At 45.0% G+C, this 25,960-nt stretch overlaps 1 protein-coding gene across 1 annotated transcript in view; it reads right to left on the bottom strand.

The window, feature by feature from the left end:
* Window positions 1-1,617: 1,617 nt before the first annotated feature.
* LOC143814896 (vang-like protein 1) overlaps window positions 1,618-25,960 on the bottom strand; it is a 234,770-nt gene continuing 210,427 nt past the window's right edge. The window contains exon 8 of the mRNA XM_077293567.1: window positions 1,618-2,119. Coding sequence (XP_077149682.1) covers window positions 1,844-2,119 — 276 coding nt within the window. The 3' untranslated portion in view covers window positions 1,618-1,843. The remainder of the gene's footprint in view (window positions 2,120-25,960) is intronic.

Below are 25,960 nucleotides of genomic sequence, written 5' to 3'. Positions count from 1 at the left end.
TGCTGTGAGGGTGTCCTCCAAGGTAGATTAACCCCTTTTCCAAGCGTATACAAGGCGTTGCTAGGATAAATTGGTCATGTAAAATCCCATAGCAACCAGTAAAAGGGTTCCCCGGCTTCCCCGCAGTGCTGTGAGGGTGCCCCCAAGGTAGATAAACCCCTTTTCCAACCGTATCCAGGGCGTTGCTAGGATAAAGTGGCCATGTAAAATCCCATAGCAACCAGTAAAAGGGATCCCCACCCACCCCGCAGTGCTGTGAGGGTGTCCTCCAAGGTAGATTAACCCCTTTTCCAAGCGTATACAAGGCGTTGCTAGGATAAATTGGTCATGTAAAATCCCATAGCAACCAGTAAAAGGGTTCCCCGGCTTCCCCGCAGTGCTGTGAGGGTGCCCCCAAGGTAGATAAACCCCTTTTCCAACCGTATCCAGGGCGTTGCTAGGATAAAGTGGCCATGTAAAATCCCATAGCAACCAGTAAAAGGGATCCCCACCCACCCCGCAGTGCTGTGAGGGTGTCCTCCAAGGTAGATTAACCCCTTTTCCAAGCGTATACAAGGCGTTGCTAGGATAAATTGGTCATGTAAAATCCCATAGCAACCAGTAAAAGGGTTCCCCGGCTTCCCCGCAGTGCTGTGAGGGTGCCCCCAAGGTAGATAAACCCCTTTTCCAACCGTATCCAGGGCGTTGCTAGGATAAAGTGGCCATGTAAAATCCCATAGCAACCAGTAAAAGGGATCCCCACCCACCCCGCAGTGCTGTGAGGGTGCCCCCAAGGTAGATTAACCCCTTTTCCAAGCGTATACAAGGCGTTGCTAGGATAAATTGGTCATGTAAAATCCCATAGCAACCAGTAAAAGGGTTCCCCGGCTTCCCCGCAGTGCTGTGAGGGTGCCCCCCAAGGTAGATAAACCCCTTTTCCAACCGTATCCAGGGCGTTGCTAGGATAAAGTGGCCATGTAAAATCCCATAGCAACCAGTAAAAGGCTATAGTCTGGCCTGAGGGTATAGTGTGGCCTGTTATAGTTTGGCCTAGGCTGTTTTACATCCTTAGGTATAGTTTGGCCTAGGCCAAAATATACCCAGGGTTAAATGTAGCCTAGGCCACTTTAACCCTGGGGGGTATAATGTGGCCTGGAGGGGTATAGTTTGGCCTAGGCTATTTTACACCCCGGGGTATAGTTTGGCCTAGGCCATTTTATGCCTGGGTATAGTTTGGCCTAGGCCAGTTTATACCCCGGGGTATACTCTGGCCTAGGCCAAATTATACCCGGGGTTAATCTGGGACGGGGTTACTTTGGCCTGTTACACCGGTGTTTGAGCACCATCACTTTCATTGTCATCTCTAGTCATCCTGCCTTTGGTCGTCTTAGCTGTTTCTGGCTCTTATGACCTCTGGACTGGATTCCTTGGTCACCATTGGTGCTGGGTTCTGTCCCGTGTCTCAGTATTCTTTCTGGACTATGTGCTTTTTTGTCTATGTAAACATTGATTCTGGTTCTTGTCCAGTTCCTCCCCCAGGTCTTTCTGGCTCTCTTATCTCTTAGATTTGCTTGTAGCCATGTTCACACTTCCTGAGAGTCTGACTCCTTGTACCAGGCTCCTATGGATGGACAGACTACAACATCTGCTCCCATGTTTCCAAAAATGACCTTTAATATTATTAATACTGAGAAATGTGCTGATGTCAGAAGACCTCCCTGATAATAGGACAGGACTGACTATAACATCGGATGGAGGGCTGAGGCATTGGGCATACAGTACAACAGGCGGTATATAATAAAGGGCGATATATATTACAGGGTGATAAATATATATGATAGCAGCATATAAATGAATGTACATGTCACGCTGGAGATACGGTGGTGGCATCCAGCGCCGGGGGATACAATTGCACTAAGAAGCGATGGGAGTTTGGTGGGATGAAGTTCTCGGTGAGCGTCAAGCTGGGAATCTCGCTGACACTGACCACCAGCTGGACGGCTGCGCTGCGCAAGCAGAACGTCAACTGCGACTTCAGGCTTCGTGTGACTGACTCCTCGCTCACTAACGTCCACTCAGCTGGCTTGGCTCCGGAGTACTGGCATTGGGGCCCTGGGCGCAAATACTGCTCCAGAAAGGCCTATAAGATAAAAATCAGAGATATCAGGTCACCAGGAAAGAGAATGTCGCTGACAACCACACTCTACAACATCACCCATATCGCACCAGTGCAGACATCAGCCAAAGTCATGGATGGTTGTGGGGTAAAGCGATCCAGCGGCTGGCATAGTACAGTCTCACTGTACTATGTATGTATATATATGTATTATAGTGACTTTTTTGGTCAGGGGGATCGATGTGTTACACCTTGGTATTAGGGGGAGCAATGATAAGAGGACCCTGGCACAATTGGAGACTACATGGGTAGTGACCCTGGACACCATGACCCTTAGATGTTGACATTCTCCTCCTCTCTGTGACGAGGTGTCGCACATCATTTGATGTTATTGGTGTCCATTTTCTGCTGGGCCATCACACTCTGTTGCTCAGGTGCTCTGTTTATTCATTGGTTTTTAGCTGTGGTTTTACATTGTTTTTCTCGTTTTCTCTTTTTTAGCGTGTGTGATCTCCTGGCACCTTGTATTCTCTGGATCCTATTAGCACATCTTATGATTTACATTCCACCCCGGATGGATCTCATTTGTGGACAATCTACCATCGCATCACTTAATGTTTTTTGTAAACCCGAATATGTTACTGTCATTAGGAACTATTGCTGAATATTGTGTGTATTGCTGTAAACATTGGTGATTCGTGGCTGTGCGCATCTGTGGTCTCCGGCGTACTGCTGGGCCTCCTCTTGCCTCCTGCGCTCGCCCGGGGACTCCTCTCCTCCCCGCGTGTGCACAGTGAAGCTGGACACCTTTGCAGTATATCTGCCGGGACCTTTCGGGCACACTGCGCATGTGCCGCTGATGCCACAGAGATTGGTCAATTTCCACCATGTGACCGGCTGTCCGGGGCCTAAGAAGGTCCTGTTGATCAAGCAGAGCACTTTCCCTTGAAAAAGTGGGGCGCTACACCTGTGAAACGAGCGTCGGGATTGTTTCACCTGACCTGGGGTATCACTGGTTTGTTCTCGGTAAGGACCTGTCATACATGCATACATGGCCTCAATATTAATTTGCCTGATATAAAGATGTTTTACTATGGAACAGGTACCTTCCCCTGATAGACTGCACGATAGCACGTTTTTTCTTTTGGCATCATGTGGGGAATGTGCAATCACACACTGATCACAGGGCTTTCGGGCCTCCTGTGGGACATTTTTGATCAGGCCTGGGGTATGCTCTTTCTAAGTCATGCGCACGTGGTGTGATAGGTATATATATATATATTTTTTTTTTTACTTGGTGACCCTTCACCTGTAGTTGTGCATCGGCATAATGATATTGAACCCACTTGGGTTTTTATTTGTAATATATACAGTGGCACGTAGAAAGTTTGTGCACCCCTGGTCAATATTACTGTTATTGCGAACAGTGAAGCAAGTTAAAGATGAAATGATCTAAAAGGCCTAAAGTTACAGATGACTCATTTCCTCTGTATTTTAGGCAAAAAAAAAATTTGTCTTTTTTCCATTTCAAAAATTAAATTTTTTTCCATTTAAAAATTAAAATGGGCCGATTCAAGCATTTGTGTACCTTGCGTGGTTAGTGCCTAGTGGCGCCCTGTTTTGTAAGTATCGCAGCCTGTAAACGCTAGTTATAGCCAGACTACTTATAGACAGACAGAGTCTTCCTAGTCTTGTCTGAGGGATTTTCCTCCATTCCTCTTTGGTGAATTCCTCCAGTTCTGTGAGATTCCTGGGGCGTTTTGCTGCCTCTGCTATTTTGAGGTCTAGACAAAGATTTTCAATGATGTTCAGATCAGGGAACTGTGAGGGCCATTGTAAAACTGTAGCTTGTGCCTTTTGAGGTCGTCTATTGTGGATTTTTTTTATAACTGTAATTTTTATTGAGTTTTATAGTTTTAACACTTTAAAACAAAAGTCCAGACAATTACATATATAAAGAATTTTATGAAAACAACTTTAAGAAACCTCAATTACGGAGTACAAAAAAAATGTATTATTGGGGAGAACTCCCCCCTGTGGTGGTGAATCATATTGCATAATGAAACCGTAAGAGTTAAAGATCAAACACGTCTCCAGAGAGATTATATTTGGTGTCATTTTAAACCAATTCTGTCCTTAAATTTACAACAGAATATCTGACATAAGAACATCACATAAAGAGACAAGACAGATACACAAAGTAGTGGGGGAGGGAAGGAACAAAGGTCCAAAGAAACCGAAAATGTAGCTAATAATAATCTTTATTTTTTTACATAGCACTAACATATTCCGCAGCGCTTTACAGTTTGCACACATTATTATCGCTGTCCCCGATGGGGCTCACAATCTAAATTCCCTATCAGTATGTCGTCTTTGGAATGTGGGAAGAAACCAGAGAACCCGGAGGAAACCCACGCAAACACAGGGATAACATTTGTATCTGCTTGCAGATGTTGTCCTTGGTGGGTTTGAACCCAGGACTCCAGCGCTGCAAGGCTGCTGTGCTAAGCACTGCGCCACCGTGCTGCCCTGGCTATTATTTTGAGCCCAATAATAGTCCCAGGGGGCCCAACCAACATCAAATCTATCCACTCTCGCTCCCATTAAGGCCGTCACATATTCCATCCTTCGAATGTCAGTTTTTCTATGCAATAAACCTTGACGTGAAGGAGAGATCCGCTTCCAATGAAGAGCGATCAAACATCTGGCTGCAGTCAGGATATGTAGTAGTAATCTAGCTGAACTCTTCCCCATCCCTCCAGGAGGAACGTTTAGTAGGTAGACAGCAGGGTCAAGCCCAACCTCAACATAGCGAACCATTCGGATTAAGACTTTCACATCCTCCAAAATCCCGGCTATCCCCAGGCAGGACAGAAGACATAATTCTGGGAACCCACCGCTGAACTACAACACCAGCATAGATATGGGAGCTTAGGGATGAGTCTGTGGATGAGCTCCGGAGTGTGATATCAAAGCATCAATATCTTATACTGGTGGTTCTCCTTATAGAGCGTGCAGATAGAGGACCTGGCTGCCTTCTCCCATATGCCCTACCAACTTTGGGGGGAAGCCCCTTCCCAAGAATAGACTCCCATCTGCTCATGTAGGGATGTTTTAACTGTTGACCCCCTTGAGGATAATTTACAATCCTGTAAATGTCCAAAATTAACTCTTTGTTATATGGGCGCCTTTTACATATCCTTTCAACATCAGTCGGTAAAGACACCTTCAACAAGATTTCACAAGCCATTCTGCTATTCACATTTCTTGTATCGCACATTTCCTTGCTTTAGTACAGTTGAGTGCAGCCATTGATGTACACTGTGTTCCAAATTATTATGCAAATAATATTTCCTCCTATTTTCTCTAAATGACCTATCTGAATTGCAGTCATTGTTATTTTCCAGTCATCTACTATTCTAGTAGAATTGCAATGTTTTGGAACAAACTGCCTATGAAAACAGGATCTTTTAAAAAAAAATAAACACTCAAAATGCATGTTCCAAATTATTATGCACAGCAGAGTTTTCAACCTTTTTTATTTTATTTTGAACAAAAAAATGGTCAACTGTGAAGTTATAAGCATGATCAGCTTATTACAAAATGAAATCAAACAGTTTTCAAGTGAAAACTTTATTCTAGGTGATGTTACATTTGCACATAGGACCCCTTGTTGGAAAGAAGCTTCTGGACTCTCTCGTCCATTGAATTTGTCAGTTTTTGGATGGTTTCTGCTCCAATTGTTTTGCATGTGGACAGAATCCCCTCCCAGTGCTGTTGCTTAGCTGTGACCTGCCTCCCGCCATCATAGACACTCCCTTTGATGATGCTCCAGAGGTTCTCAATGGGGTTGAGGTCAGGGGAAGATGGTGGCCACACCGTAAGTTTGTCCTCTTTAATGCCCATAGCAGCCAGAGATGCAGATGTGTTTTTTGCAACATGAGACGGTGCATTATCATGCATGAAAATGATCTTGCTGCGGAAAGCACGGTTCTTTCTCTTGAACCATGGCAGGAAGTGTTTTTAGAAACTCCACATAGATTATGGAGTTCATCTTTACCCCCTCAGGGATCATAAAGGGGCCGACAATCTCTCTCCCCATGATTCCAGCCCAAAACATGACTCCACCTCCTCCTTGTTGGCGCCTTAGCCGTGTTTTCATGGGGTGTCCATCAACCAGCCATCCTCCACTCCATCCATCTGGACCATCGAGCGTTGCACGGCACTCATCGGTGAACAAAACAGTTTGGAAGTCAGTCTTCATGTATCGTTTGGCCCACTGGAGCCGTTTCTGCTTGTGTGCAGTGGATAGAGGTCGTCGACAGGATGGATTACGCACAGCTGCAAACCTCTGAAGGACCCTGCATCTTGTTGTTCTGGGGACGTTGGAGGCACCAGCAGCTTCAAAAACTTGTCTGCTGCTATGACAAGGCATTTTTGCAGCTGCTCTTTTAACCTTACGCAGTTGCCTGTTGGAAAGAGTCCTCAATTTTTCCTTATCAGCACGCACACGTGTGTGCCGGGAATCAGCTACATACTTCTTGATTGTGCGATGATCACGATGAAGTGTCTTGGCAATGTTGATTGTAGTCATGCCTTGACCTAAATACTCCACAATTTGTTGCTTCTCAGCAGCCGACACATCCTTTTTCTTTCCCATTTTGGCAAAAAATGTAGGCTGCTTAATAATGTGGAACAGCCTTCGTAAGTAGTCTTGCCTTTATTTGGACACACCGGCCAAACTAATGTGCACAGGTATCTGCAATTGCTTTCAGTGATATAAAGAGCCCTGACACACATCACCATCAATGAGTTTACATGACAAGCAAAAAAATTCTAACCTTATCACTCCTAAACTCTTTGTGCAGAATCATTTGGAACACAGTGTATTTGCTATGACACCTTCAACAAGCCATACAACGAGGAAGCAAGATGTTTAATCTGCATCAATTGAAATAACTCTTTATTGGTTATACCTAGTTAGACCTGATAGCGTCAAATGCCAGAACCACCAGTGTGTCCCCATCCACCAAGTCTGCAAATCTGAATAAACCTGCCAAAATCCACATATGAACCATTGGGGGATCCATACTGTTTGGAATCAGAGGTTGATAAATAAAGGATATAATTGGTGACTTAGGGGAGGCCAAGCTAAACTATTTCTGTGACAAAACGAAAGCTGGGGATACGGATATCCCACCGCTGTCACCAATCTGTGACCCAGCTTACACAGTCACAGCTCTCTGGCGCCCCCTTAGCCTCAGGTCAGTCAGGGAACTTCACATGGGAAAAGTAGTCACCGGAGAGGCTGCCCTGTCACATACTGTTATTGGGGCACTCTGCAGTGAGGGTGGTATATATATCATCAGTCCCAGGCCGGGAATATATATATAAACCTCCGTCCATCACTACCAGGATCCCCCAATAGCACCAGAACGCTATGCTGCCACCAGTTCCTCATTAGATATAAGCCCGGTCCATTAACAAGCTTATATTGGGTCAGAAACCAACCCCAGGTAGTGTGTAAGTACTAGCCAACTCACGGATGTGGGAAATCAGGATGCGAGATAAAAGAGCAACCCAAAATTAATTGATATTTTAATTGCAGAAAGGCGCACTAGATACTACAAATATATACAGAGTAATATACAGATATTACAGCCAGAGGTACAGATAAAGGGAGGATACAGGTATGGGATTGCAGTTAGCTGTACGTGTCAGGCAGGTACGGACTGGGGCTGAAATTCAGTCCTGGCATTTGAAATAACACAGGCCCATGCTGTCCCCGTCTCCGTCCCCAAGCACTAGATGCAATATATTACTAATATTATCCTGGATGGAGGAAAGGAAGATTTACTACAAGATCAATATTTCCAATGATCCCCGTGGCCTGCTGGGGTAAGTGACGAAGTCAGCGACTTTGTGCTCCATCACAACTCATAACAGTATGGGTATCTTATGAGAAGAAAAAAGGTAGACCTGACAAAATGGGAGTCACCACCATATAGATTTTAGAATGTAAGATAACAACTTTTATTACACACTTATGCAAAAAACAGAACATTTAAAAACATTTAAAAACAAGGGATCACACATATCCCTGAACCAAATAGCCTATAATAAGGCCTAAGCACCGCACCCCCAATGAAGGGTTAAATACACATGCCCAATATGGTGAACAAAAAACGGCCCTACAAACTAGCAAAATGGCTGCAAATCAACAGTCCCCCGGTCCAAATAGTGGCTAGCATAAGAGTACCCTGGACAGCTTTGAAAAGGAAATAACTACTAAGAAGAGACAAAAATTTAAAAGGGATCAGATGGACTTTAGGAATGGCCGTGCATACAAATGGTCACATAAGGGAAACAAGAGGTTTGGCTATGGGTTGGATCAGGTGGATAGTAACACGGCCAGTGTGTCGGATATACCCTCCAGTGATGGTTTTTTATCATCCGAACTGAGCGACGCCGAAGGCGCAGGAGGAGGGGTCGGAGGAGGAGACACATTCCAACAGAGACGTGTCCAAAATCGCAGAGTATGGTCACCCAGACACAAGAGGGAGACGCGGCAGACAAGGAGACGCCAATATTAGATCCGCCTTGCCCCACTGGTAAGTTACATACAGGTCCTTCTCAAAAAATTAGCATATAGTGTTAAATTTCATTATTTACCATAATGTAATGATTACAATTAAACTTTCATATATTATAGATTCATTATCCACCAACTGAAATTTGTCAGGTCTTTTATTGTTTTAATACTGATGATTTTGGCCTACAACTCCTGATAACCCAAAAAACCTGTCTCAATAAATTAGCATATTTCACCCGTCCAATCAAATAAAAGTGTTTTTTAATAACAAACAAAAAAAACCATCAAATAATAATGTTCACTTATGCACTCAATACTTGGTCGGGAATCCTTTGGCAGAAATGACTGCTTCAATGCGGCGTGGCATGGAGGCAATCAGCCTGTGACACTGCTGAGATGTTATGGAGGCCCAGGATGCTTCAATAGCGGCCTTAAGCTCATCCAGAGTGTTGGGTCTGGCGTCTCTCAACTTTCTCTTCACAATATCCCACAGATTCTCTATGGGGTTCAGGTCAGGAGAGTTGGCAGGCCAATTGAGCACAGTAATACCATGGTCAGTAAACCATTTACCAGTGGTTTTGGCACTGTGAGCAGGTGCCAGGTTGTGCTGAAAAATGAAATCTTCATCTCCATAAAGCATTTCAGCCGATGGAAGCATGAAGTGCTCCAAAATCTCCTGATAGCTAGCTGCATTGACCCTGCCCTTGATGAAACACAGTGGACCAACACCAGCAGCTGACATGGCACCCCACACCATCACTGACTGTGGGTACTTGACACTGGACTTCAGGCATTTTGGCATTTCCTTCTCCCCAGTCTTCCTCCAGACTCTGGCACCTTGATTTCCAAATGACATGCAAAATTTGCTTTCATCAGAAAAAAGTACTTGGGACCACTTAGCCACAGTCCAGTGCTGCTTCTCTGTAGCCCAGGTCAGGCGCTTCTGCCGCTGTTTACCTGGGGAATGCGGCACCTGCAGCCCATTTCCTGCACACGCCTGTGCACGGTGGCTCTGGATGTTTCCACACCAGACTCAGTCCACTGCTTCCTCAGGTTCCCCAAGGTCTGGAATCGGTCCTTCTCCACAATCTTCCTCAGGGTCCGGTCACCTCTTCTCGTTGTACAGCGTTTTCTGCCACATTGTTTCCTTCCAACAGACTTACCATTGAGGTGCCTTGATACAGCACTCTGGGAACAGCCTATTTGTTGAGAAATTTCTTTCTGGGTCTTACCCTCTTGCTTGAGGGTGTCAATGATGGCCTTCTTGACATCTGTCAGGTCGCTAGTCTTACCCATGATGGGGGTTTTGAGTAATGAACCAGGCAGGGAGTTTTTAAAAGCCTCAGGTATCTTTTGCATGTGTTTAGAGTTAATTAGTTGATTCAGAAGATTAGGGTAATAGGTCATTTAGAGAACCTTTTCTTGATATGCTAATTTATTGAGACAGGTTTTTTGGGTTATCAGGAGTTGTATGCCAAAATCATCAGTATTAAAACAATAAAAGACCTGACAAATTTCAGTTGGTGGATAATGAATCTATAATATATGAAAGTTTAATTGTAATCATTACATTATGGTAAATAATGCAATTTAACACTATATGCTAATTTTTTGAGAAGGACCTGTATTATCAATTTGTCCGATTATGTACTTTCAGAACGAGAAAAAATATTACTGGAAAAAGGGCTCTCTTTTTGCCCTACCAGTGGACTTGACAAATTTACTTTCATCAAGGATGTTTATCTGTTTTGCAGACAGCTTACTTTTAACCCCTTTACCCCCAAGGGTGGTTTGCACGTTAATGACCGGGCCAATTTTTACAATTCTGACCACTGTCCCTTTATGAGGTTATAACTCTGGAACGCTTCAACGGATCTTGGCGATTCTGACATTGTTTTCTCGTGACATATTGTACTTCATGATAGTGGTAAAATTTCTTTGATATTACCTGCGTTTATTTGCAAAAAAAATGGAAATTTGGCGAAAATTTTGAAAATTTTGAAATTTTCCAACTTTGAATTTTTATGCCCTTAAATCACAGAGATATGTCACACAAAATACTTAATAAGTAACATTTCCCACATGTCTACTTTACATCAGCACAATTTTGGAACCAAAATTTTTTTTTGTTAGGGAGTTATAAGGGTTAAAAGTTGACCAGCAATTTCTCATTTTTACAACACCGTTTTTTTTTAGGGACCACATCTCATTTGAAGTCATTTTGAGGGGTCTATATGATAGAAAATACCCATGTGTGACACCATTCTAAAAACTGCACCCCTCAAGGTGCTCAAAACCATATTCAAGAAGTTTATTAACCCTTCTGGTGCTTCACAGGAATTTTTGGAATGTTTAAATAAAAATGAACATTTAACTTTTTTTCACAAAAAATTTACTTCAGCTCCAATTTGTTTTATTTTACCAAGGGTAACAGGAGAAAATGGACCCCAAAAGTTGTTGTACAATTTGTCCTGAGTACGTCGATACCCCATGTGGGGGTAAACCACTGTTTTGGCGCATGACAGAGCTCGGAAGCGAAGGAGCGCCATTTGACTTTTCAATGCAAAATTGACTGGAATTGAGATGGGACGCCATGTTGCGTTTGGGGAGCCCCTGATGTGCCTAAACATTGAAACCCCCCACAAGTGACACCATTTTGGAAAGTAGACCCCCTAAGGAACTTATCTAGAGGTGTGGTGAGCACTTTGACCCACCAAGTACTTCGCAGAAGTTTATAATGCAGAACCGTAAAAATAAAAAATCATATTTTTTCACAAAAATTATTTTTCGCCCCCAATTTTTTATTTTTCCAAGGGTAAGAGAAGAAATTGGACCCCAAAAGTTGTTGTACAATTTGTCCTGAGTACGCTGATACCCCATATGTGGCGATAAACCACTGTTTGGGCGCATGGGAGAGCTCGGAAGGGAAGTAGCACCGTTTGACTTTTCAATGCAAAATTGACAGGAATTGAGATGGGACGCCATGTTGCGTTTGGAGAGCCACTGATGTGCCTAAACATTGAAACCCCCCACAAGTGACACCATTTTGGAAAGTAGACCCCCTAAGGAACTTATCTAGATGTGTTTTGAGCGCTTTGACCCACCAAGGGCTTCACAGAAGTTAATAATGCAGAGCCGTAAAAATAAAACAAAAATTTTTTCCCACAAAAATTATTTTTTTAGCCCCCAGTTTTGTATTTTCCCGAGGGTAGCAGGAGAAATTGGACCCCAAAATCTGTTGTCCAAGTTGTCCTGAGTGCGATGATATACCATATGTGGGGAGAACCACTGTTTGGGCGCATGGGAGGGCTCGGAAAGGAAGGAGCGCCATTTGGAATGCAGACTTAGATGGAATGGTCTGCAGGCGTCACATTGCGTTTGCAGAGCCCCTAATGTACCTAAACAGTAGAAACCCCCCACAAGTGACACCATGTTGGAAAGTAGACCCCCTAAGGAACTTATCTAGATGTGTGGTGAGCGCTTTGACCCACCAAGGGCTTCAAAGAAGTTTATAATGCAGAGCCGTAAAAATAAAACAAAAATTTTTTCCCACAAAAATTATTTTTCAGCCCCCAGTTTTGTAGTTTCCCGAGGGTAACAGGAGAAATTAGACCCCAAAAGTTGTTGTCCAATTTGTCCTGAGTGCGCGGATACCCCATATGTGGGGGAAACCACCGTTTGGATGCAGGGGAGGGCTCGGAAGGGAAGGAGCGCCATTTGGAATGCAGACTTAGATGGAATCGTCTGCAGGCGTCACATTGCGTTTGCAGAGCCCCTAATGTACCTAAACAGTAGAAGCCCCGCACAAGTGACCCCATTTTGGAAACTAGACCCCCAAGGAACTTATCTAGATGTGTTGTAAGAACTTTGAACCCCCAAGTGTTTCACTACAGTTTATAACGCAGAGCCGTGAAAATAAAAAATCTTTTTTTTCCCACAAAAATTATTTTTTAGCCCCCAGTTTTGTATTTTCCCAGGGGTAACAGGAGAAATTGGACCCCAAAGGTTGTTGTCCTATTTGTCCTGAGTACGCTGATACCCCATATGTTGGGGTAAACCCCTGTTTGGGCACACGGGAGAGCTCGGAAGGGAAGGAGCACTGTTTTACTTTTTCAACGCAGAATTGGCTGGAATTGAGATCGGACGCCATGTCGCGTTTGGAGAGCCCCTGATGTGCCGAAACAGTGGAAACCCCCCAATTATAACTGAAACCCTAATCCAAACACACCCCTAACCCTAATCCCAACAGTAACCCTGACACACCCCTAACCCTAATCCCAACCCTATTCCCAACCGTAAATGTAATCTAAACCCTAACCGTAACTTTAGCCCCAACCCTAACCCTAACTTTAGCCCCAACCCTAACTGTAGCCCCAACCCTAGCCCTAACCCTAACCCTAATGGGAAAATGGAAATAAATACATTTTTTATATTTTTCCCTAACTAAGGGGGTGATGAAGGGGGGTTTGATTTACTTTTATAGCGAGTTTTTTAGCGGATTTTTATGATTGGCAGCTGTCACACACTGAAAGACGCTTTTTATTGCAAAAAATATTTTTTGCGTTACCACATTTTGAGAGCTATAAATTTTCCATATTTTGGTCCACAGAGTCATGTGAGGTCTTGTTTTTTGCAGGACGAGTTGACGTTTTTATTGGTAACATTTTTGGGCACGTCACATTTTTTGATCGCTTTTTATTCCGATTTTTGTGAGGCAGAATGACCAAAAACCAGCTATTCATGAATTTCTTTTGGGGGAGGCGTTTATACCGTTCTGCGTTTGGTGAAATTGATAAAGCAGTTTTATTCTTCGGGTCAGTACGATTACAGCGATATCTCATTTATATTATTTTTTTATGTTTTGGCGCTTTTATACGATAAAAACTATTTTATGGAAAAAATAATTATTTTTGCATCACTTTATTCTCAGGACTATAACTTTTTTATTTTTTTCCTGATCATGCTGTATGGTGGCTTGTTATTTGCGGGACAAGATGACGCTTTCAGCGGTATCATGGTTATTTATATCTGTCTTTTTGATCGCGTGTTATTCCACTTTTTGTTCGGCGGTATGATAATAAAGCGTTGTTTTTTGCCTCGTTTTTTTTTTTTTTTCTTACGGTGTTTACTGAAGGGGTTAACTAGTGGGCCAGTTTTATAGGTCGGGTCGTTACGGACGCGGCAATACTAAATATGTGTACTTTTATTGTTTTGTTTTTTTTATTTAGGTAAAGAAATGTATTTATGGGAATAATATTTTTTTTTTTTTTTCATTATTTTGGAATTTTTTTTTTTTTTTTTTTTTACACATTTGGAAAATTTTTTTCTTACTTTTTTACTTTGCCCCGGGGGGGACAATACAGATCGGTGATCTGCCAGTTTGCATAGCACTCTGACAGATCACCGATCTGAGAGAAGTGCAGGCTGCTTCACAGTGCCTGCTCTGAGCAGGCTTCTGTGAAGCCACCTCCCTCCCTGCAGGACCCGGATCCGCGGCCATCTTGGATCCGGGTCTGGAGCAGGCAGGGAGGGAGGTAAGACCCTCGCAGCAACGCGATCACATCGCGTTGCTGCGGGGGGCTCAGGGAAGCCCGCAGGGAGCCCTCTCCCTGCGCGATGCTTCCCTGCACCGCCGGCACATCGCGATCATGTTTGATCGCGGTGTGCCGGGGGTTAATGTGCCGGGGGCGGTCCGTGACCGCTCCTGGCACATAGTGCCGGATGTCAGCTGCGATAGTCAGCTGACACCCGGCCGCGATCGGCCGCGCTCCCCCCGTGAGCGCGGCCGATCGGCTATGACGTACTATCCCGTCGAGGGTCAGATAGGCCCAGGTCACCTCGACGGGATAGTACGTCTAAGGTCACAGAGGGGTTAAATTGTTATATCATCGTCCCTCAGTTCTGGATGAATTACCCATGGCTGATAGACTCGTTTTGAGGGACCTCCTAGACCTCCTGGACGAGGGTGAGGAGTGTGTTATGACCCCAATGGCGAGGGTCTCAGAGGAACGTGGAAGTCTGCAGAATACAAAAATCCAGCTCATAGGGCAGTGGTAACTGGGTTGACCATATATCTACTCCTAACGCCAACACTAGAAGTAGCCGGGGATCATTCCTACGTTGATTCTAGATGACACGCGCCAGCCGGAGAATCTAGCTACCCCTAGTAGAGGAAAACAAAGACCTTTCTTGCCTCCAGAGAAGGGGACCCCAAAGCTGGATAGAAGCCCCCCACAAATAATGACGGTGAGGTAAGAGGAAATGACAAACACAGAAATGAACCAGGTTTAGCACAGAGAGGCCCGCTTACTGATAGCAGAATAAAGAAAGGTAACTTATATGGTCAACAAAAACCCTATCAAAATCCACACTGGAAATTCAAGAACCCCCGAACCGTCTAACGGTCCGGGGGGAGAACACCAGCCCCCTAGAGCTTCCAGCAAAGGTCAGGATATAGATTTGGAACAAGCTGGACAAAAATACAAAACCAAAACAAATAGCAAAAAGCAAAAGGCAGACTTAGCTGATATAACTGGAACCAGGATCAGTAGACAAGAGCACAGCAGACTAGCTCTGATAACTACGTTGCCAGGCATTGAACTGAAGGTCCAGGGAGCTTATATAGCAACACCCCTAACTAACGACCCAGGTGCGGATAAAAGGAAAGACAGAAAAACCAGAGTCAAAAAACTAGTAACCACTAGAGGGAGCAAAAAGCAAATTCACAACAGTACCCCCCCCCTTAGTGAGGGGTCACCGAACCCTCACCACGACCACCAGGGCGATCAGGATGAGCGGCATGAAAGGCACGAACTAAATCGGCCGCATGAACATCAGAGGCGACCACCCAGGAATTATCCTCCTGACCATAGCCCTTCCACTTGACCAGGTACTGAAGCCTCCGCCTGGAGAGGCGAGAATCCAAGATCTTCTCCACCACGTACTCCAACTCGCCCTCAACCAACACCGGAGCAGGAGGCTCAGCAGAAGGAACTACAGGCACAATGTACCGCCGCAACAAGGACCTATGAAATACATTGTGAATAGCAAACGACACAGGAAGATCCAGACGAAAAGATACAGGATTAAGGATTTCCAATATCTTGTAAGGCCCAATAAAACGAGGTTTAAATTTGGGAGAGGAGACCTTCATAGGAACAAAGCGGGAAGAAAGCCACACCAAATCCCCAACGCGTAGTCGGGGACCCACACCGCGGCGGCGGTTGGCAAAGCGCTGAGCCTTCTCCTGTGACAACTTCAAGTTGTCCACCACATGATTCCAGATCTGCTGCAACCTATCCACCAAAGAATCCACCCCAGGACAGTCAGAAGGCTCCACATGACCCGAAGAAAAGCGAGGATGGAAACCAGAGTTGCAGAAAAAAGGCGAAACCAAGGTGGCGGAACTAGCCCGATTATTAAGGGCAAACTCAGCCAACGGCAAGAATGTCACCCAATCGTCCTGATCAGCAGAGACAAAACACCTCAAATAAGCCTCCAAAGTCTGATTGGTTCGCTCCGTCTGTCCATTAGTCTGAGGATGGAAAGCAGACGAAAACGACAAATCAATGCCCATCCTACTACAAAAGGATCGCCAGAACCTGGAAACGAACTGGGATCCTCTGTCTGACACAATATTCTCAGGGATGCCGTGCAAACGAACCACGTTCTGGAAAAACACAGGAACCAGATCGGAAGAGGAAGGCAGCTTAGGCAAAGGAACCAAATGGACCATCTTGGAGAAGCGATCACATATCACCCAGATAACGGACATGCCCTGAGATAGCGGAAGATCAGAAATGAAATCCATGGAGATATGTGTCCAAGGTCTCTTCGGGACAGGCAAGGGCAAGAGCAAACCGCTGGCACGAGAACAGCAAGGCTTAGCTCGAGCACAAGTCCCACAGGACTGCACAAATGACCGCACATCCCTTGACAAGGAAGGCCACCAAAAGGACCTGGCTACCAGATCTCTGGTGCCAAAAATTCCCGGGTGACCTGCCAACACCGAGGAATGAACCTCGGAAATGACTCTGCTGGTCCACTTATCCGGAACAAACAGTCTGTCAGGTGGACAAGACTCAGGCCTATCAGCCTGAAATCTCTGCAACACACGTCGCAGATCCGGAGAAATAGCTGACAAGATAACTCCATCTTTAAGAATACCAACAGGATCAGCGACTCCAGGAGCATCAGGCACAAAGCTCCTAGAAAGAGCATCGGCCTTCACATTCTTTGAACCTGGTAAATACGAGACAACAAAATCAAAGCGGGAGAAAAACAATGACCAGCGGGCCTGTCTCGGATTAAGGCGTTTAGCAGACTCGAGATACATCAGATTTTTGTGATCAGTCAAGACCACCACACGATGCTTAGCACCCTCGAGCCAATGACGCCACTCCTCAAATGCCCATTTCATGGCCAACAACTCCCGATTGCCCACATCATAATTTCGCTCGGCAGGCGAAAACTTCCTAGAGAAAAAGGCACAAGGTTTCATAACAGAGCAACCAGGGCCTCTCTGCGACAAAACGGCCCCTGCCCCAATCTCCGAAGCATCCACCTCAACCTGAAAGGGAAGTGAGACGTCAGGCTGGCACAAAACAGGCGCCGAAGTAAACCGGCGTTTCAACTCCTGGAAAGCCTCCACGGCAGCAGGAGCCCAGTTAGCTACATCGGAGCCCTTCTTGGTCATATCCGTCAAAGGTTTCACAATGCTAGAAAAATTAGCGATAAAACGACGGTAGAAGTTAGCGAAGCCCAAGAACTTCTGAAGACTCTTAACTGACGAGGGCTGAGTCCAATCAAGAATAGCTCGGACCTTGACTGGGTCCATCTCCACAGCAGAAGGGGAAAAAATGAACCCCAAAAAGGGAACCTTCTGTACACCAAAGAGACACTTTGAGCCCTTGACAAACAAAGAATTTTCACGCAAAATTTTAAAGACCAACCTGACCTGCTCCACATGCGAATCCCAATTATCAGAAAAAACCAAAATATCATCCAGATAAACAATCAAAAATTTATCCAGATACTTCCGGAAAATGTCATGCATAAAGGACTGAAAAACTGAAGGCGCATTGGAGAGCCCAAAAGGCATCACCAAGTACTCAAAATGACCTTCGGGCGTATTGAATGCGGTTTTCCATTCATCACCTTGCTTAATGCGCACAAGGTTGTACGCACCACGAAGGTCTATCTTGGTGAACCACTTGGCACCCTTAATCCGGGCAAACAAGTCAGACAACAGCGGTAAAGGATACTGAAATTTGACAGTGATCTTATTTAAAAGCCGATAATCAATACAAGGTCTCAAAGATCCGTCCTTTTTTGCCACAAAAAAGAATCCCGCACCAAGAGGGGAAGAAGACGGACGAATATGTCCTTTCTCCAGAGACTCCTTGATATATGAACGCATAGCGGTATGTTCAGGTACCGACAGATTAAACAGTCTTCCCTTAGGAAATTTACTGCCTGGGATCAAATCTATAGCACAGTCACAGTCCCTATGAGGAGGCAGTGCACTGGACTCAGACTCACTGAAGACATCCTGATAATCAGACAAATACTCCGGAACTTCCGAAGGCGTAGAAGAAGCAATAGACACAGGCAGGGAATCCTCATGAATACCACGACCGCCCCAACTTGAGACTGACATAGCCTTCCAGTCCAGGACTGGATTATGGGTCTGTAACCATGGCAGCCCTAAAACAACCAAATCATGCATTTTATGCAAAACCAGGAAACGTATCACCTCGCGGTGTTCAGGAGTCATGCACATGATAACCTGTGTCCAATACTGCGGTTTATTTGCTGCCAATGGTGTAGCATCAATACCCCTAAGAGGAATAGGATTTTCTAATGGTTCAAGAGTAAAACCACAGCGCTTAGCAAATGACAGATCCATGAGACTCAGGGCAGCACCTGAATCTACAAACGCCATGACAGGATAAGACGACAGTGAGCAAATCAAAGTTACAGACAGAATAAATTTAGGTTGCAAATTACCAACGGTGACAGGACTAACAACCTTAGCTATACGTTTAGAGCATGCTGAGATAACATGTGTAGAATCACCACAGTAGTAGCACAAGCCATTCCGGCGTCTATGAATTTTCCGCTCATTTCTAGTCAGGATTCTATCACATTGCATTAAATCAGGTGTCTGTTCAGACAACACCATGAGGGAATTTGCGGTTTTTCTATCACATTGCACCGAATTAGGTGTCTGTTCAGACAACACCATGAGGGAATTTGCGGTTTTGCGCTCCCGCAACCGCCGGTCAATTTGAATAGCCAGTGCCATAGTATCATTCAGACCTGTGGGAATGGGAAAACCCACCATAACATTCTTAATGGCTTCAGATAGGCCATTTCTAAAATTAGCGGCCAGTGCACACTCGTTCCAATGTGTCAGCACGGACCATTTCCGAAATTTTTGGCAATACACTTCAGCCTCGTCCTGCCCCTGAGACATAGCCAGCAAGGCCTTTTCTGCCTGAATCTCAAGATTGGGTTCCTCATAAAGTAAACCGAGCGCCAGAAAAAACGCATCAATATCAGCCAATGCCGGATCTCCTGGCGCCAGCGAAAAAGCCCAATCCTGAGGGTCGCCCCGTAAGAACGAAATAACAATTTTTACTTGCTGAGCAGAGTCTCCAGATGAACAGGGTCTCAGGGACAAAAACAATTTACAATTATTCACGAAATTCCTAAACTTAAACCTGTCTCCGGAAAACAGTTCAGGAATCGGTATTTTAGGTTCTGACCTAGGATTTCTGATAACATAGTCTTGTATGCCCTGCACACGAGTAGCCAGCTGGTCCACACTTGTAATCAAGGTCTGGACATTCATGTCTGCAGCAAGCATAGCCACTCTGAGGTAAAGGGGAAGAAGAAAAAAAAAAAAAACTCAGAATCTTCTTTCTTATAATCCCTCTTCTGCAATGCATTAAACATTTAATACTGGCCTGGCAAACTGTTATGACCCCAATGGCGAGGGTCTCAGAGGAACGTGGAAGTCTGCAGAATACAAAAATCCAGCTCATAGGGCAGTGGTAACTGGGTTGACCATATATCTACTCCTAACGCCAACACTAGAAGTAGCCGGGAATCATTCCTACGTTGATTCTAGATGACACGCGCCAGCCGGAGAATCTAGCTACCCCTAGTAGAGGAAAACAAAGACCTTTCTTGCCTCCAGAGAAGGGGACCCCAAAGCTGGATAGAAGCCCCCCACAAATAATGACGGTGAGGTAAGAGGAAATGACAAACACAGAAATGAACCAGGTTTAGCACAGAGAGGCCCGCTTACTGATAGCAGAATAAAGAAAGGTAACTTATATGGTCAACAAAAACCCTATCAAAATCCACACTGGAAATTCAAGAACCCCCGAACCGTCTAACGGTCCGGGGGGAGAACACCAGCCCCCTAGAGCTTCCAGCGAAGGTCAGGATATAGATTTGGAACAAGCTGGACAAAAATACCAAACCAAAACAAATAGCAAAAAGCAAAAGGCAGACTTAGCTGATATAACTGGAACCAGGATCAGTAGACAAGAGCACAGCAGACTAGCTCTGATAACTACGTTGCCAGGCATTGAACTGAAGGTCCAGGGAGCTTATATAGCAACACCCCTAACTAACGACCCAGGTGCGGATAAAAGGAAAGACAGAAAAACCAGAGTCAAAAAACTAGTAACCACTAGAGGGAGCAAAAAGCAAATTCACAACAGGAGTGCCAGCCCAGAAGAAAATTTACTGGAAGGCTGCCTTCACAGGCCACTCCCCCGTTTACTCTGTTCCCTGCGGTACAGAGTTTCTTCAATGCCGTTTGTAGAGAGGTACATGATCTTAGGTTGGATACCACTAGGGGGAGGAACATTAGTCAACGGGACCAGGCTATCTTGGCTAAATTGGGTTCTAACCGGGACTTCGTTATCCGTGAAGCGGATAAGGGGGGTAACCTGGTCATTTGGCCAGTTGATCTATACGTTCAAGAAGCCAGGCGCCAGTTGGGCAACACAGAATGCTATCAAGTACTGCCCTCAGACCCTACTTGTGTTTTTCAGGCCAAACTGAATCGTTTACTGGAGGCTGCGCACACACGCGGTATTATCAACAAACGCGAAAGGGATTTTTTAACCAACCAATATCCCAGGACTCCCACCTTCTACATGCTTCCCAAGGTACACAAATTCATTCAGGCCCCTCCCGGTAGGCCGATTGTGTCTGGGATAGGTGGGTTACTTGAAAAGCCGTGTGTTTATATTGATTTTTTCCTTCAGCCTTTAGTTTCGTCTCTTAAGTCCTATGTTAAGGACTCTACATCCCTCATTCTACAACTTCAGGACCTCGAGATTCCACCAGGGGCATGGCTCGTCACGCTTGACGTTGAGTCGTTGTATACGTGTATTGGACACGACTGGGGCATTGGTGCTGTATCACATTTTCTGGACCTGAGGACCACGGGAGATAGAGGACATGACTCATTCATCTTGGACTTATTACTGTTTGTCTTGGACCAAAACTATTTCATTTTTGACCGTGTCTACTACAGGCAAGTAAGGGGCACTGCTATGGGGGCACGTTGTGCCCCTGCTTATGCCAACCTTGCCTTGGGTTGGTGGGAGGCCATAAGGGTATACTGTTCGGAACACTTTGTAGAACATGTCATGAAGTGGTTCCGTTATATTGACGACGTTGTCATTATCTGGACAGGTACTCAGGAACTCTGCAAGGACTTTGTGAATACCCTTAATGACAATCCTTGGAATATCCGTCTTACATCTTACTATTCTCAGACGGAGATTGACTTCCTGGATTTGAAACTACAGGTGAGGGGTCGGCAAATTCAGACAACCCTTTATCGGAAGCCTACGGCTACAAATAGCCTCCTTCATTTTGACAGCTTCCACCCCATACATTTAAAAACTGGTATCCCTAAGGGACAATTTTTAAGAGTTAGGAGGAATTGCAGTGAACACGGGGAGTTCACCAGACATTCCCGTGAGCTCACTACACGGTTCCGTGAGAGGGGTTATCCTAAACGGGTCATCTCCCGGGCTTTTTCGGTGGCCAACAATAGCAATAGGGACGACCTACTACAAGGTAGACACAGGACCAATGACAAACCGCTTGGTATAATCATAGTTTTTAATAATCAGTGGCAAGACCTACGAGGGATCCTGTCTAAATACTGGGGTATCTTACAAAGTGAGTCCAAACTCCTTCCCCACATTGCCCCCCAACCAAGTTTGGTGGCTAGGAGGGCTAGGAGCTTTAGGGACCAACTGAGCCATAGTCATTTCCAGCGACCAGTCACCAGACTAGGCAGAGGGGTCAGGCTTAGGGGTACTTTCCCATGCGGTAACTGCAGTATTTGCCCCCTCACCAGTCGTGATGAGAAAATTATGGTGCCTTTTTTGTCTTCACAGACCCCTACCAAGACTTACTTCAATTGCAGGTCCCGGAACTTGATTTATGCGTTGGTATGCCCATGCCCAAAAGTCTATGTGGGCCAAACCACACAGGAGCTCAGGAGATGTATACAACAACATCTCTCCAATGTAACTACAGCACAAAGGGACAAGGCCAAGGGGAAAACCCTCACATCAGTGGCAACACACTATTTGGCTGAACACCACTCACAGTGGGCTGGCACGAAGATTCTAGGACTTGAAGCAGTAAATATGAATATGAGGGGTGGAAATATCACCCTTGAGCTTTTAAAACGGGAATCCAAGTGGATCTTTGACCTGAATTGTGTCGTCCCTTTTGGTATCAATGAAGACCTTTTGTTTACTGGCTTCTATAAACAATAATATGGACAATTAGCTGTGTATACAGCTTTTTCTCTTCATGCTCTGTATGGGTGTAGATTTGTATCTGTTGATTTTTGTTAAATAGCTCATGTAATGGGATATATATTGTTCTTGTATTTTTGTAATTTTTGAGTGTATCTCCTCCTGGATGTGCCACCTTTAAGGATAACTTATATCATACTCCGCTGTGTGCTGATAGCATTAATGCCCTTGGCGGCTGTAAGCTCCCTTTAAATATAGGATAGGGTTAACTTTTTTCTCCCTTGTATGATATAGTTTGCCCACTCTATAGATTTTGGCTTCAGCACTATTATTCGGCACTTTGGGGCTATAGATAGGTACAAGCCTCTTATTAATGTAGGACAGGGTTTACCTCTGTCTCCCTTTAACGATAAAGTTCATCTATTCGTGTATTTGGGCCACAGCATTACTATTCCGCATCTTGGAGCAGCATGTTTCTATTGCCTTAATTATCATGCTTTACCCTTTACAGGTTTTCTTATTTGTTTTGGTCTCAGCTCATCCCTCCCCCCCCCCCTTTTGTTACCTTTGCGCAAGCGCTGTCCACCATTGTTTATGCGCTGCTACGGCAACCACGAGCGGAGTTCACACTTCCGCTCTAGGACGCCGGCGCATGCGCAGTAACTACACGCCGGGCCCGGCAGGTAGGAACTCCGTTCTAGCAATTCCATGCGGTCCGTCCGCCCACACAGCTGCTATTCGGTAAGTTATTGCAGCTCCTTTATTTAAGCAGAAGGCAGGACATACAGACATCACCCCTGACGAAGCCACCGCTGTGTGGCGACACGCGTTGGGTGTCTGCTGCCCGCACTCACCTATGTTAGGGTACACATGCCCTTGCATGCTATTGTGCTCATTACTGGCATCTACGGGTCATTTCTTGCTCTTATACTCCAGGTCACCGGTCTTTTCTGCCTTGGTGGGTATTCTATCCATGTATGTTCACAGCATTTCTGTTTGGTTGAACACACTCTAATATGTAGGATTGTGCTAATCATTGCTGTTTTTCAGGTCTTACGCCATCATGGGGTGCTGATACATTTGTTATTAGACAGACACCTCAATCTTACATGCTAGCCACTATTTGGACCGGGGGACTGTTGATTTGCAGCCATTTTGCTAGTTTGTAGGGCCGTTTTTTGTTCACCATATTGGGCATGTGTATTTAACCCTTCATTGGGGGTGTGGTGCTTAGGCCTTATTATAGGCTATTTGGTTCAGGGATATGTGTGATCCCTTGTTTTTAAATGTTTTTAAATGTTCTGTTTTTTTGCATAAGTGTGTAATAAAAGTTGTTATCTTACATTCTAAAATCTATATGGTGGTGACTCCCATTTTGTCAGGTCTACCTTTTTTCTTCTCATATTATTCTCAGTTTTTTTAGACCTGGGTTGAGTCCCACTGATCGTGGTGCCCCCACTGCTTTGTTTGGTATTCAGTATGGGTATCTTGAGAACACAGATTCTGTTAACAACGTAGCAGACAAGGCAGCCCACAACCAGACAGGCCCTTCTGGCATTTGCCAGAAATGCCAGATGGACAGTCCGGCCCTGGTGTCAGGTTACCGGTCCTTGTAGCATGTGGATCCAGAGAAGCACTCGAAACCACAGGTACTTTCTTAGTTTCTGGCTGTCTCCACGCGTGATGTAACATGGCTTCCGTGGCAGAACAATGATACTGGTTAAAGGTGTGTGGCTAGCTTTTAACCCTTAGCTCACCCCTCCAATATTTGCCACTGCCCCTCTGGACTGGACTAAAATCTCCTCCACTGACTTCCTAGCTGAAATAATTCCCAATATCTAGGATGGATCATAGCGTTCTAGTGGGAGGTCCAAATGGGACGACTGACATCTCAAAGGGTTCGTTGGGGCAGGACCGATATGGAGAGTCCAAACTCTGGTCAGCTAAGTGGTTCTGGAGAGCCAATCTTGATAGCTCGGTATCTGGGACAGCTAGAGAATGATGAGACCCAGGTCTGTATGCGGAGAGTTTCCAGGATTCTGGTGGTATATTGGACTTAACCCTGAGATGCACGGTACTCTCATAATTCATCTATGTGTCGGAGCCTAACCGTCTATGCCTTACATTGGCTGCCTTGCACAAAAGACGGCATGGGGTCCCAGCTCTGTTCCTCCTCACATTAACTAACATGTGGCCTCTAATTCTCCAGCCATGTGGAACATTCCTGTTCTTTTGGGAATTTGTGTACTTATCCCATGGGTGGGGGTCACAGTTCTGGGAGCATAGGGAGATCTCTGGATAATATATTGGGTCTGAAATTAATAAATCAAAATGGAGTCTCCATAGTCCCTCACAATTTCATACATGAGAGCCAAACCTTCCACGTAAACTGCATAGGGCCCAATAAAGCAATTGGGATTCTGATGGGCTTAGTTGTCCACAAAAAGGAATTCGGATGAATCGGGGCCAACCATAATTTTTCTATTTCTGTCCATTTATTATAAGACCATAGTGAAACCCATGAAGTAAATCTTTTCAGGTGAGCCTCCCAATAATATTTAAAAATGTCCGAAATGGAGAGACCTCCTTGTGATTTATGAGAGATGAGAAGATGCTTGGAAATCCGGTGACTTCTACCTTTCCAAATAAACCTCATTATGCCAGCCTGGAGAGACCTATGTTCCCCCATAGGGACCCTGACAGGGAGGGTCTCAAAATAGTAGAGTAACTTGGGAAGGAGAGACATTTTAATTGAGGCTATACAACCTATCAATGAGCGCGAGAGCGGTGTCCACTTAGATATCAATCCTCTGAGATCGCTGAAGAGGGACGAGTAGTCACAGTTATAGAGACCATTATAGGAAGAGGATAGACTGACCCCCAGATACTTGACTGCCTCAATTTTCCATCTGAATTTGAAGTTTAGCTTTAAATGGTCAAGAACACTAGGGGGGATACTTATTCTTCTGTCTTGGAAGTGCTCAATTTATAGCCCGATAAATTGCCATATAGTTTTAAAGTATCCACGAGATTAGGAAGCGTTATGTGGAGCTTAGTGAGGGTCAGAAGGACATCATCCGCAAATAAAGATATCTTCTATGATTTGTTTAAAACCTCCACTCCTGAGAGATCAGGATTTTGAACTGTCATACACATTACATATAAGTGTAAGGACTGGGACTGCGTACCTGTTTTTGTCTGTTCTTGCCCTTAGTTCTGTTGGATTCTGCCCTTACCCAAAATGGAGTGGATGGCTTCATGGGGGCCATCTTGTTTCCTGTCTTCTGCATATATAATAGTGATGGGCAGTCCGGCTCTTTTTGGTGATCCGGCTCTCATGGCTCCGCTCACCAAAAAGAGCCGCCTCTTTCGGCTCACAAAACGGCTCTTTTTGGATCCTAAATGGATCCCTATTGAATATATGTTCAGGCGTCCGAAACTCCGCCCACCTACCGCAGAAACTCCGCC

The sequence above is a fragment of the Ranitomeya variabilis genome, chromosome 3 (genome assembly GCF_051348905.1).
Source record: "Ranitomeya variabilis isolate aRanVar5 chromosome 3, aRanVar5.hap1, whole genome shotgun sequence".
Lineage (NCBI taxonomy): Eukaryota > Metazoa > Chordata > Amphibia > Anura > Dendrobatidae > Ranitomeya > Ranitomeya variabilis.
This window is presented reverse-complemented; position numbering and strand designations above follow the sequence as displayed.